Raw genomic sequence first — 13,410 nt, forward strand, 5'->3', positions numbered from 1 at the left:
GCAACAAAAAAATCTAGATGTGAAATAGATAATAAAATCATGAAGAAGAAAAACTAGTTTCCCTCTCAGGGTATTAAACCATATTTGAAACTTCATCCATCTAAGTGACCTTGGGATCTTTTGTTTCCAAACAATAGGTTGATGCAAATATTTCTGCTCATGATAGATGCACTTAGTGTATACAGCAACCAAGTATTCACCTACAGGTCAGATGACTCTTTAAATTGAAGTGCCATTTCTATTGACAACTCAACTGCCAAAAGGTATGATTCTCATTTATTCTGACCAGCATGAAAGAAAACCTATCTTTAGGTTGTGGGCCCCCCTTCATGTGCTCTGCTTCTACATTTAGGACTTCTATTTGGATTCTTACAAAAGATGACATACAAACACTTTTAGGAGAGAAAAAAAGGTGTTGGCTTTCCATCCCTTAGCTGAAGGTATCATCTCTACGGTGAATGGGTAATGTGGAGATCATAAGGGTCGCGGGCTCACCTATAAGCCTTCACACTGTTGGAGATTGGATTTTTGAGGTTTATCCATCCACATAGTCTTTGAATTGGCATGATTAATGGAAGGGATTGTTATTCTGAAATATAATTCTGGATGGTATTACACTGAGGAGTTCTTCTGTAGTATATATACCTGCTAAGTTTTTCAAATTAATACTTTTTTCTAATGAGTGGAAAAGGAGCAAGATAATTTATGAAACTGTCAGCGGGTACAAGTAGAAAGTGTTGTTAGATAGTTTTAAATGTGTAATACACTGATCAGGGCAGGTTAATAAAATGTGACAATAAATGTGGAAAAGGAAAAAGTACCCACGTGTCAAGCCCTGGATTCTTCCTTACAAAGGAAAATCAAGTATTTTGGAGTATTGTTCCACATAGTAGCAATAGAAACTAAATGCAATTAAAATTGTTAAATGGGCTTCTCTGGTGGCTCAGATGGTAAAGAATCCACCTGCAATGTGGGAGATCCAAGTTCAAACCCTGGGTTGGGAAGATGCCCTGAAAAAGGGAATGACTCTCCACTCCAGTATTCTTGCCTGGAGAGTTCCATGGACTGAGAAGCCTGGTGGGATACATTCCATGGGGCTGCAAAGAGTTGGACACAGCTGAAGCGACTGAGCACGCATGCACATAAGCTGATATACTAGTTCACACTAAGATTAGATACTTTGTATTTTAAAACTCCTAATTAGTTTTATCTAACCATTTCATTAAGAGGAAAATGCTAAACATAAAAGTAATAGATCTCAGGCATTAGTGGCAGCGCTTTCAGGAGATGAATTTTCATCGACTATTTCAATGACACCTATTGGGTAATATCACATACTGTATTCTATTAGTTACGGCCACAGTAACCACCCTACATCCACCTCAATACATAAAACACAAGCATGAGCAAGTCCTTCCCTCACGGTGCTCATGTTTAAGGAGAGGAACTACAGAGGTGTGTCGCTGCTCACTACAATGTTCTGAGCAGGCAGCAGAGCTTGCTTATTTTTGAGTAAACAAGAAACTCAAAACACCGAGAGGTATTGAAGTTTGAACATATGAACATATTACCCAAAGGATATACATAAGATTTATTAGTTTTATTTTTAAAGTAAAATTTGTATTATTTTATGTATACAACATGATTATTTATACACACACACACACACACATATAGTGAAGTGATTACCATGATCAAGATAATTAACATATTGTTCTTATTGTTCTCTCACATAATTCCTTGTTTGTGTGTGATGAGCACCTAAAATCAAATTTCTTAGCAAATTCCAAGTATTAAATGCCATATTAATAACTGCAGTCATTATGGTCTACTTTAGATCTCTAGACTTTTTCACCCTAAATTATGCACCTCTGTGTATTTGACCAACATTACCCATTTCCTCAACCTCCCGGCTCTTGGTAACCAACCACCTTTCTACTTTCTGTCTTTGATGTTGAGATTCCACGTTATAAGTGAGGTCATGCAGTTTTTCTCTTTCTGTGCCTGGCTTATTTCACTTAGCATAATGTTTTCCAGGTTCACCTATGTTGTTACAAATGACAATATCTTTTTCCTTTTAAGGCTGAAAAATATTCCATTTTTGTATGTGTAAATACTAAATTTGTTTCCATCTCTTATCTATCATGAATGACGGTGCAGTGATTTTGGGAGTACAGATAACTCTGAGGTACTGATTTCATTTCCTTTGGCTATGTACAAAAGTGGAATTGCTAGATGTTATGATAGTTCTATTTTTTGAAGAGTCTCCATACTGTTTTCCATATTGGCCATACCAATTTACATACCCATCAATGGTGTAACAGGGTTCCCTTTTCTTAACATCATTGCTAACTCTTACCTTTTTTTTTCCTTTGGTAATAGCTATCCTAGCAGGTGTGAGGTTATAGCTCATTGTGATTTTGATTTTGATTTCCATGATATTTGATGATGTTAAAATATCTTTAAATATGTCTGTCAGCTGTTTATATGTTAGATCTCTAGACTTATTCATCCTCATAAATATGTCTTCTGTGGAAAAATCTCTACTCGACTTCTGACATTTGAAAAAACCAGGCTGTTTGCTGTCCTTTCTGTTTATTTGTGGGAGTTCTTTGTATATTTTGGATATCAATGCTTTATTAGGTATATAGTTTACCAATTTTGTAGGCATTGACTTGGATCTTCGTATTACTTTGGGTGGTATTGACATTTTAACAATATTAATTCTTCTAAGACATGAACATGAGATATCTTTCAATTTAGTTATGTCTTATTTAACGTCTTTCTTCAATATTTATAATCTTAAGCACACACATCATTTTTCTTCTTGGTTAAATTTATTCCTAAGTATTCTTTTTGATGTAGGATTTTTTTCCTTTGATTTCCTTTTTGGATGGAGTGATGTTGCAACAACACCAGTAATTTTTGTTGATTTGCATCCTGCAATTTACTGAACTCATTTTACTTATAGCAGTGTATTGGTAGAGTCTAGGGTTTTCTGCATAAGATTATGTCATTTTCAAACAGAGATAATTTTACTTCTTTCTGGTTAGGATACCTTTTATTCCTTTTTCTTATCTGATTGCTCTGTTAATATTTCTAGTATTGAATAGAGATGAGAATGGACATCCTTGCCTTGTTCTGAATCTTAGAGAAAAAACTTTCAGTTCTTTCACATTGTTTATGACATTAGCTGTGGGCTTTTTATAGATGGCCTTTATTGTGTTCAGCAAATTTCCTTTTATATCTGTTTTGTTGGGAGTTTTAATCATGAATGACTATTAAACTTTGCCAGGTGCTTTCTCTGCATTTTTCATTCTACCGGTGTGATGTGTCATCTTGATTGATTTGGATATGTTGAACTATCCTTGCGTTCCATAGATAAATCCCACTTGATTGTTGTATATAATCCTTTTCATGTATTTTTGAATTTTGTTTGTTTGCTGTTTATTAAGAATTTTTGCATCTATGTTCTTTGAAGATGTTGGTCTTACCTCATGGTATCATTGTTTGGCTTTGGTATCAGTATCGTGCTAGCCTGATAAAATGAATTTGGAAGTATTCTGTAGAGGCAAGGCACAGAAAGTGCTCATTTCTTCAGTCTCTCTGAGGACTACTAATTACCTGCCCTACAGGCTCACAGATGCAGGGTAATTAGAACCTTGACCTTAAGACAGCAACTGGGAAAATACACAGTCCTTTCCATGGAGGGCTTCCCTGGTAGCTCAGATGGTTAAAGAATTTGCCTGCAATGTGGGAGATGTGGGTTCGATCCCTGGGTCAGCAAGATCCCCTGGAGGAGGGCATGGAAACCCACTCCAGTATTCTTACCTGGGAAATCCCATGGACAGAGGAGCCTGGAGGGCTACAGTTCATGGGATTGCAGAGTCAGACACAACTGAGCAACTAAACATATGTGGTACTGTTGAGTGCTGAGGCCCCAGATCTGAGTCAGGTGATTTGGGAGCCTGTCCCTCAGGTGGCAGCCATCAAAGTTGGTGTTCCTAATGTGTGATCCAGGGAATACTGGGAGTTGTGGGATTCCTCCCATTTGTAAGGCAATGTGTCAGTGGTGGCGTTCATGGGCATGAACATGTCTCAGATTCTTCTGCTTGTTTTAATGTGTATGTTTTCTCAATTATTCAATGTAGAGAGGCTCTTGCCTCTCAACTAGTTTCTGAATTTCTGTCAGAGGGAATTGATCTGTGTATAGATGTTTATTTAATGTATCCATGGGAAGAAAGAAAGCTAGGAATCTCTTATTCTGCCATCTTGTTGACATTCTTTCTCTGGTTTTATTGTCTATTAAAGGAGCATTGGGGCTTCCCTGGTGGCTCAGTGGTAAAGAATCTGTTGCTGATGCAGGAGATGCAGGTTTGATCCCTGGATCAGGAATATCCCATGGAGGAGGAAATGGCAACCCACTCCAGTATTCTTGCCTGGGAAATCTCATGGACAGAGGAGCCTGGCAGGCTACAGTTCATGGGGCTCCAAAAAAGTCAGAGATGATTTAGCGACTATACAACCACAAAGGAGCATAAAGTACCTGGCAGAAATGTTTAAGTAGCTGGAGTTGTAGCAAATACTGAGAGGAGAACACAGACAAACTTATATAGGAGAAAGAGCTGAATAAAGCTGACACTCAACTATGGTCATTGTTCCACACTGGTTTCCAGGAAGTAGATATTTTCTCAGACGGGTCATGACTGAGGAAAGCAAAGTGAGGGGTGGTAATGAAAGTATCCTGATGTAGCAGAAATGAAGGAATTGTTTAAAGGGGCGATCAGATTGTGAGAAGGACATCAGGAAAGATGTTTGTAAAAATCTATGTGTCTAAATCATGAATAAGAAGGGCATTTAATGAACTGCTTGTTTTGTCCTTTAAGAGTGGAAGTATGAACACCTTTCTTCATGTTTCTGCTCAGAAACCCAGCTTGACATCTATGTGGGTTCAGATATGAGGCAAGCAGCTCTGCCTCTCCTCTCAATCTCTCTCGCTGCCTTTGTCTCCTGTTTTCTCTTGTTTTGTCCACTGAGAGGAAAGGAAATTAAAAATATACAGGCGTGGAGGTACAGTAAGAATGAGTCAGTGCTTCAGACACAGTAAAAAACTATTTCTGTTGTTCAAAATTGACCTTAAAACATATTAGATCTACTGAAAAAGTGCTGCTAAGAAAGAAAACAAAATGGAAACTCTTTTCTAATGTGTATCTACAAGAATCCATACCGTCTCTGCCTTGAACAGTAAGAAAGGGTCCTTAGCCATATGCTTTCCTTTCTTTCTTATATTGAGAAAGCCTAAACGTTCATAACTTTCCTTGTTTTCTTTTGAGCCAATATAAAAATGGTAGATTATCAATAATAGTAAGTTGAAGAGAAAAAAATAAAACAAGGCCCAACTACAATTCTCTTATCTGTCTCATTCCACTAAAGGCTAAGAGACCAGAGTCTAGTCACACCAAAAGGAAGAAAAAGTCCTCAGAATATCCCACTAAGCCCTAAGATTCATTAACTGTTGCCTACAGTTTTATTCTTTAAAACGTCTATGTCTGAATCTATAGAGGAGATCTGAGGAAAGTCACATCTGTTACTTTATTTACCCCCAGGCGGAGGTCATGTTGCTACTACTGGTCATACTACTATAGAACTACTACCAGTAAAAATTCACAAGTACTTTCTCCAGAAATTTCCTTCATTTGAGCTTAAATGTATTGTGAGTTGCATAAGTCTGTTTCATAAATAGAAGTTTGTCACTAAACCAAGATCACATTGCTGCTGAATAAATTAAGTTTCAAACCTAGGTTCACTGATTCCAGACCTTTCTGTAAGTTTCTCTCTATTTCCAATATTTCCTTTTATAATAGATTTATCCAGTTTATCAGCATGGGTCTAGGTGACATGTCTAATGCATGCTTTAAAAAAAAATTCCAACCAAGTTTTTCTTCATTGTTTATCATTTTATCCATCATTGTCACTTACCATCCTTTCCATATCCTAGAATCTGTTGTAAGCTGGTTAAGATATGAAGTTCTTAAAATTGCTCTGTGGTTATCTTCAGACTTTAACTGAATCTCCTAGAGACCACATCATGTTCTTATAAAAGCACTAGGCTATCTCTGATACAGAGTAGATATAATATGTATCGGTATAAAGCCTGTCATCTTGACCCATAAGTGATCTGAAACAGCTCAGGCTGGTTAATTTCATACAGTATGTATTGATAAAAAATTATTTTTATGATTCTTTGACTGAATATTGAAGGCAAAAGGAGAAGGGTGCATCTGAGGGATGATATGGTTAGATAGCATCATCAAATCAATGGACATCAATTTGAGCAGCTCCAGGAGGTAGTGAAGGCAGGGAAGCCTGGTGTGTTGCAGTCCATGGGGTTGCAAAAAATCAGACATGATTTAGCAACTGAACAACAAAAACGGTTCTTTGATTCAACAGCTTCTATTATTTCTGAGTCTCTGCAGGTTAATAACCTCACATCTTTTAATGGGAGCAGATAACCAGACTTGGGTGAGAGAATTCATTCTCCTTGGCCTGTCCAGTGACTGGGACGCTCAAGTTGCTCTCTTTGTCCTGTTCTTGGTTATGTACCTGGTGACAGTGCTAGGTAATGTCCTCATTGTTCTTCTGATCAGACTGGACAGCCGACTCCACACTCCCATGTATTTCTTTCTCACCAACCTCTCCCTTGTTGATGTCTCTTATGCCACAAGCATCGTTCCTCAGATGCTGGTGCATTTTCTTGCGGAACATAAAGGGATCCCCTACGTGAGCTGTGCAGCCCAGTTATTCTTCTCCCTGGGCCTGGGTGGGATTGAGTTTGTTCTCCTGGCCGTGATGGCCTATGACCGCTATGCGGCTGTGTGCGACCCCCTGAGATACTCGGTCATCATGCACAGAGGGCTCTGTGCTAGGCTGGCCATCACATCCTGGCTCAGTGGCTCTGTCAACTCTCTCATACATACTGCCATCACCTTTCAGTTGCCTGTGTGCACGAACAAGTATATTGATCATATATCCTGTGAAATCCTAGCTGTGGTCAGGCTGGCCTGTGTGGACACCTCCTCCAATGAGATCTCAATAATGGTTTCTAGCATTGTCTTGCTGATGATGCCTTTCTGCCTGGTCCTCCTGTCCTACATCAGGATCCTCTCCACCATCCTAAAGATCCAGTCCACAGAGGGGAGAAAGAAAGCCTTCCACACCTGTGCCTCTCACCTCTCAGTGGTTGTCCTGTGCTATGGCATGGCCATTTTCACTTACATCCAGCCCAATCCCAGCCCTTCTGTGCTTCAGGAGAAGCTGATCTCTCTCTTCTATGCCATTTTGACACCCACGCTGAACCCCATGATTTACAGTCTAAGGAATAAGGAGGTGAAGAGAGCTTGGCAGAAACTACTAGGACAATTATCTGGATTAACATCGAAACTGGCAACTTGATGAATCATGAGCATCACTTAGAGAAAGGAGCTTTGCCTGTGTGTTCTCTTACCCATCTCAGATATGAAGCCTTATAACTGCATTGCCGTGGCAACCGGGAAGGAGATGACAAAACACATGCTTGTGATGTTGGGTAGGAGGCTGAGTGACTGGGTTGGGTGTGGGATGTGGGGGTGTTTTTATGTCACAGCAGGATGTTCAGAGACAGTAAGCAGTGCTGTAATAGAACTTCCCACTGTTATCCACTCAGTATCCATTCATATGACCCTAGAATATTTGAAGAAAATATTTATTGTTTTGATAGCAACATGAAAAATTGTTGCAATTATGGACCCATTCTTGGATTTTACCTTGGAATACTGAATTATTCAACCACATTTTAAGGAGGTCATCTCATTTCCACTGGGAACAAAATGCATTTTCATGTTTGAACACTCAAAACATTGTGTGCCATATATAATCACATTTATTAATTGTGTGAGTCACTATCTTAAGGAGCATGTTGCTATCAACTGTGATTGAAATGTTTTTTGCACAACCTATTGTGGATGTACAGTCTCTGTGTGAGTAATGGAAATAAATGAGAGGAGAAATATCAACTAAAGTTCTTTTTTTACTGAGATAAAAATATAATTGAGTTATTTGTGATTGATATTATTTAAGAAAAATATGAGACAGCTACTGCTAAATAACATATGAATAATTTGGTAAGGAAACAATTGTATATATTGGGTACCTTTCAAAAGGTAAAATTGTAATTTCTTAAAATTCAGCAAACCTTTATTTGAACTTTTGGAAAAAAATAAGCAAATAAACAGCAAGATAAATGAATTCAATGTTAAGACACAGTTAATCTAAGGAAAGTAGTTTCCTTGAATAAGCCAATGAAAGATAATACAGCTTTAACATGGATTTTGTACTATAAGGATAGGTCAGTCTGCTGTGCAGATGTTATTCTCAAGTCTCCGTATTAAAGGTGTTCTTGTACTCCCCTCCACACACCTCACACACAAAGACACAAACTCTTACTTAAATCTTAACCCCCTACTTAAATCCCCTCTGTAAATCTTGTGAGCTGGCATTGCCTGTGAGTGCATCTTGACTCTAAGGATAAACCTAAATAAGATAAAAGGGGAAAGAAATGATTAAACAAGGGATAGGTAAGAGGAGACAAAGAATATAATAATTGTGGGTCTTCTCACTGTCTTCAAGGAGTCTAAAAGAGAGGCTCTCCTTTTCTTTTTTGTCTCATTATAAAGTCAATTGATTGGTTTTTGGTTGATTTGTGTTTCGGCAGTGGTGATCAGAAGCTGAGGGATTTCCACTGGCACCTATTCTTCTCCGTGAAACAAGATGGAGCTCTCATGGCTGAGAGTGCAGAGGAGGGAGGAAGAGACGGAGGTGTGAGATGTGAGAATGGCGAAGGTACAGCCCACAGTGGGCGACAGACGAGTGTGCCTCTTTCATTTGTGGACACCACTCTCTGCCTCAGGTATCTTTAAGTTTCATCTCAGTATCTTCAATTACAAGGTCACAAAGGTCACATTTTCCCTCTAATTAGAACGACTTTATTCTCAGCCCTCTCAAAGTTACATATGATCATTTTGTGGACCTTGACTTTGTCGAAGACACTGCTATAGGCATTGCGTGGTATCAAAGTTGTGTTTAGATATGGCCACTTGTTGTTGTTCACTGGCTAAACTGTGTCTAACTCTTTGCAACCCCATGGACCACAGCAGTCAGGCTTCCCTGTCCTTCACAATCTCCTGAAGTTTGCTCAGATTCATGTCTGTTGAGTCGATGATGCTATCTAACCATCTCGTCCTCTGTCGTCCTCTTCTTCTTTTGCATTCCATCTTTCCCAACATCAGGGTCTTTTCGAATGAGTTTACCCTTCGCATCAGGTGGCCAAAGTATTGCAGCTTCAGTTTTAGCCTCAGTCCTTCCAATGAATATTCAGGGTTGATTTCCTTTATTTATTTTTTTTTTTTCTCTGTGTTTTTTTTTTTTTTTCTCTAATTTTATTTTATTTTTAAACTTTACATAATTGTATTAGTTTTGCCAAATATCAAAATGAATCCGCCACAGGTATACATGTGTTCCCCATCCCGAACCCTCCTCCCTCCTCCCTCCCCATACCATCCCTCTGGGCCGTCCCAGTGTACCAGCCCCAAGCATCCAGCATCATGCATCGAACCTGGACTGGCAACTCGTTTCCTACATGATATTTTACATGTTTCATTGCCATTCTCCCAAATCTTCCCACCCTCTCCCTCTCCCACAGAGTCCATAAGACTGTTCTATACATCAGTGTCTCTTTTGCTGTCTTGTACACCGGGTTATTGTTACCATCTTTCTAAATTCCATATATATGCGTTAGTATACTGTATTTATGTTTGTCCTTCTGGCTTACTTCACTCTGTATAATAGGCTCCAGTTTCATCCACCTCATTAGAACTGATTCAAATGTATTCTTTTTAATGGCTGAGTAATACTCCATTGTGTATATGTACCACTGCTTTCTTATCCATTCATCTGCTGATGGACATCTAGGTTGCTTCCATGTCCTGGCTATTATAAACAGTGCTGCGATGAACATTGGGGTACACGTGTCTCTTTCCCTTCTGGTTTTCTCAGTGTGTATGCCCAGCAGTGGGGTTGCTGGATCATAAGGCAGTTCTATTTCCAGTTTTTTAAGGAATCTCCACACTGTTCTCCATAGTGGCTGTACTAGTTTGCATTCCCACCAACAGTGTAAGAGGGTTCCCTTTTCTCCACACCCTCTCCAGCACTTATTATTTGTAGACTTTTGGATCGCAGCCATTCTGACTGGTGTGAAATGGTACCTCATAGTGGTTTTGATTTGCATTTCTCTGATAATGAGTGATGTTGAGCATCTTTTCATGTGTTTGTTAGCCATCTGTATGTCTTTTTTGGAGAAATGTCTATTTAGTTCTTTGGCCCATTTTTTGATTGGGTCGTTTATTTTTCTGGAGTTGAGCTGTAGGAGTTGCTTGTATATTTTTGAGATTAGTTGTTTGTCGGTTGCTTCATTTGCTATTATTTTCTCCCATTCTGAAGGCTGTCTTTTCACCTTGCTAATAGTTTCCTTTGATGTGCAGAAGCTTTTAAGGTTAATTAGGTCCCATTTGTTTATTTTTGCTTTTATTTCCAATATTCTGGGAGGTGGGTCATAGAGGATCCTGCTGTGATGTATGTCGGAGAGTGTTTTGCCTATGTTCTCCTCTAGGAGTTTTATAGTTTCTGGTCTTACGTTTAGATCTTTAATCCATTTTGAGTTTATTTTTGTGTATGGTGTTAGAAAGTGGTCCAGTTTCATTCTTTTACAAGTGGTTGACCAGATTTCCCAGCACCACTTGTTAAAGAGATTGTCTTTAATCCATTGTATATTCTTGCCTCCTTTGTCGAAGATAAGGTGTCCATATGTGCGTGGATTTATCTCTGGGCTTTCTATTTTATTCCATTGATCAATATTTCTGTCTTTGTGCCAGTACCATACTGTCTTGATAACTGTGGCTTTGTAGTAGAGCCTGAAGTCAGGTAGGTTGATTCCTCCAGTTCCATTCTTCTTTCTCAAGATCGCTTTGGCTATTCGAGGTTTTTTGTATTTCCATACAAATTGTGAAATTATTTGTTCTAGCTCTGTGAAGAATACTGTTGGTAGCTTGATAGGGATTGCGTTGAATCTATAAATTGCTTTGGGTAGTATACTCATTTTCACTATATTGATTCTTCCAATCCATGAACATGGTATATTTCTCCATCTATTAGTGTCCTCTTTGATTTCTTTCACCAGTGTTTTATAGTTTTCTATATATAGGTCTTTAGTTTCTTTAGGTAGATATATTCCTAAGTATTTTATTCTTTCCGTTGCAATGGTGAATGGAATTGTTTCCTTAATTTCTCTTTCTGTTTTCTCATTATTAGTGTATAGGAATGCAAGGGATTTCTGTGTGTTGATTTTATATCCTGCAACTTTACTGTAGTCATTGATTATTTCTAGTAATTTTCTGATGGACTCTTTAGGGTTTTCTATGTAGAGGATCATGTCATCTGCAAATAGTGAGAGTTTTACTTCTTCTTTTCCAATTTGGATTCCTTTTATTTCTTTTTCTGCTCTGATTGCTGTGGCCAAAACTTCCAAAACTATGTTGAATAGTAATGGTGAAAGTGGGCACCCTTGTCTTGTTCCTGACTTTAGAGGAAATGCTTTCAATTTTTCACCATTGAGGATAATGTTTGCTGTGGGTTTGTCATATATAGCTTTTATTATGTTGAGGTATGTTCCTTCTATTCCTGCTTTCTGGAGAGTTTTTATCATAAATGGATGTTGAATTTTGTCAAAGGCTTTCTCTGCATCTATTGAGATAATCATATGGTTTTTATTTTTCAATTTGTTAATGTGGTGTATTACATTGATTGATTTGTGGATATTGAAGAATCCTTGCATCCCTGGGATAAAGCCCACTTGATCATGGTGTATGATCTTTTTAATGTGTTGTTGGATTCTGATTGCTAGAATTTTGTTAAGGATTTTTGCATCTATGTTCATCAGTGATATTGGCCTGTAGTTTTCTTTTTTTGTGGGATCTTTGTCAGGTTTTGGTATTAGGGTGATGGTGGCCTCATAGAATGAGTTTGGAAGTTCACCTTCCTCTGCAATTTTCTGGAAGAGTTTGAGCAGGATAGGTGTTAGCTCTTCTCTAAATTTTTGGTAGAATTCAGCTGTGAAGCCGTCTGGACCTGGGCTTTTGTTTGCTGGAAGATTTTTGATTACAGTTTCAATTTCCATGCTTGTGATGGGTCTGTTAAGATTTTCTATTTCTTCCTGGTCCAGTTTTGGAAAGTTGTACTTTTCTAAGAATTTGTCCATTTCTTCCACGTTGTCCATTTTATTGGCATATAATTGTTGATAGTAGTCTCTTATGATCCTTTGTATTTCTGTGTTGTCTGTTGTGATCTCTCCATTTTCGTTTCTAATTTTGTTGATTTGATTTTTCTCCCTTTGTTTCTTGATGAGTCTGGCTAATGGTTTGTCAATTTTATTTATCCTTTCAAAGAACCAGCTTTTGGTTTTGTTGATTTTTGCTATGGTCTCTTTTGTTTCTTTTGCATTTATTTCTGCTCTAATTTTTAAGATTTCTTTCCTTCTACTAACCCTGGGGTTCTTCATTTCTTCCTTTTCTAGTTGCTTTAGGTGTACAGTTAGGTTATTTATTTGACTTTTTTCTTGTTTCTTGAGGTGTGCCTGTATTGCTATGAACTTTCCCCTTAGGACTGCTTTTACCGTGTCTCACAGGTTTTGGGTTGTTGTGTTTTCATTTTCATTCGTTTCTATGCAAATTTTGATTTCTTTTTTGATTTCTTCTGTGATTTGTTGGTTATTCAGCAGCGTGTTGTTCAGCCTCCATATGTTGGAATTTTTAATAGTTTTTCTCCTGTAATTGAGATCTAATCTTACTGCATTGTGGTCAGAAAAAATGCTTGGAATGATTTCTATTTTTTTTGAATTTACCAAGGCTAGCTTTATGGCCCAGGATGTGATCTATCCTGGAGAAGGTTCCATGTGCGCTTGAGAAAAAGGTGAAATTCATTGTTTTGGGATGAAATGACCTATAGATATCAATTAGGTCTAACTGGTCTATTGTATCGTTTAAAGTTTGTGTTTCCTTGTTAATTTTCTGTTTAGTTGATCTATCCATAGGTGTAAGCGGGGTATTAAAGTCTCCCACTATTATTGTGTTATTGTTAATTTCTCCTTTCATACTTGTTAGCATTTGTCTTACGTACTGTGGTGCTCCCGTGTTGGGTGCATATATATTTATAATTGTTATATCTTCTTCTTGGATTGATCCTTTGATCATTATGTAGTGACCTTCTTTGTCTCTTTTCACAGCCTTTGTTTTAAAGTCTATTTTATCTGATATGAGTATTGCT

At 38.0% G+C, this 13,410-nt stretch overlaps 1 protein-coding gene across 1 annotated transcript; it reads left to right on the forward strand.

The window, feature by feature from the left end:
- Positions 1-6,498: 6,498 nt before the first annotated feature.
- OR2F1D (olfactory receptor family 2 subfamily F member 1D) lies at positions 6,499-7,452 on the forward strand. The gene has a single exon (NM_001390493.1). The coding sequence runs from the start codon at positions 6,499-6,501 to the stop codon at positions 7,450-7,452; it is 954 nt and encodes a 317-aa protein (NP_001377422.1).
- The last annotated feature ends 5,958 nt before the right edge of the window (positions 7,453-13,410 follow it).

Source organism: Bos taurus, chromosome 4 (assembly GCF_002263795.3).
Source record: "Bos taurus isolate L1 Dominette 01449 registration number 42190680 breed Hereford chromosome 4, ARS-UCD2.0, whole genome shotgun sequence".
Taxonomy (NCBI): Eukaryota; Metazoa; Chordata; class Mammalia; order Artiodactyla; family Bovidae; genus Bos; species Bos taurus.

What these genes read in the sequence shown, in the direction of transcription:
- OR2F1D (NM_001390493.1), top strand. Translation starts at nt 6,499, where the DNA reads ATGGGAGCAGATAACCAGACTTGGGTGAGAGAATTCATTCTCCTTGGC.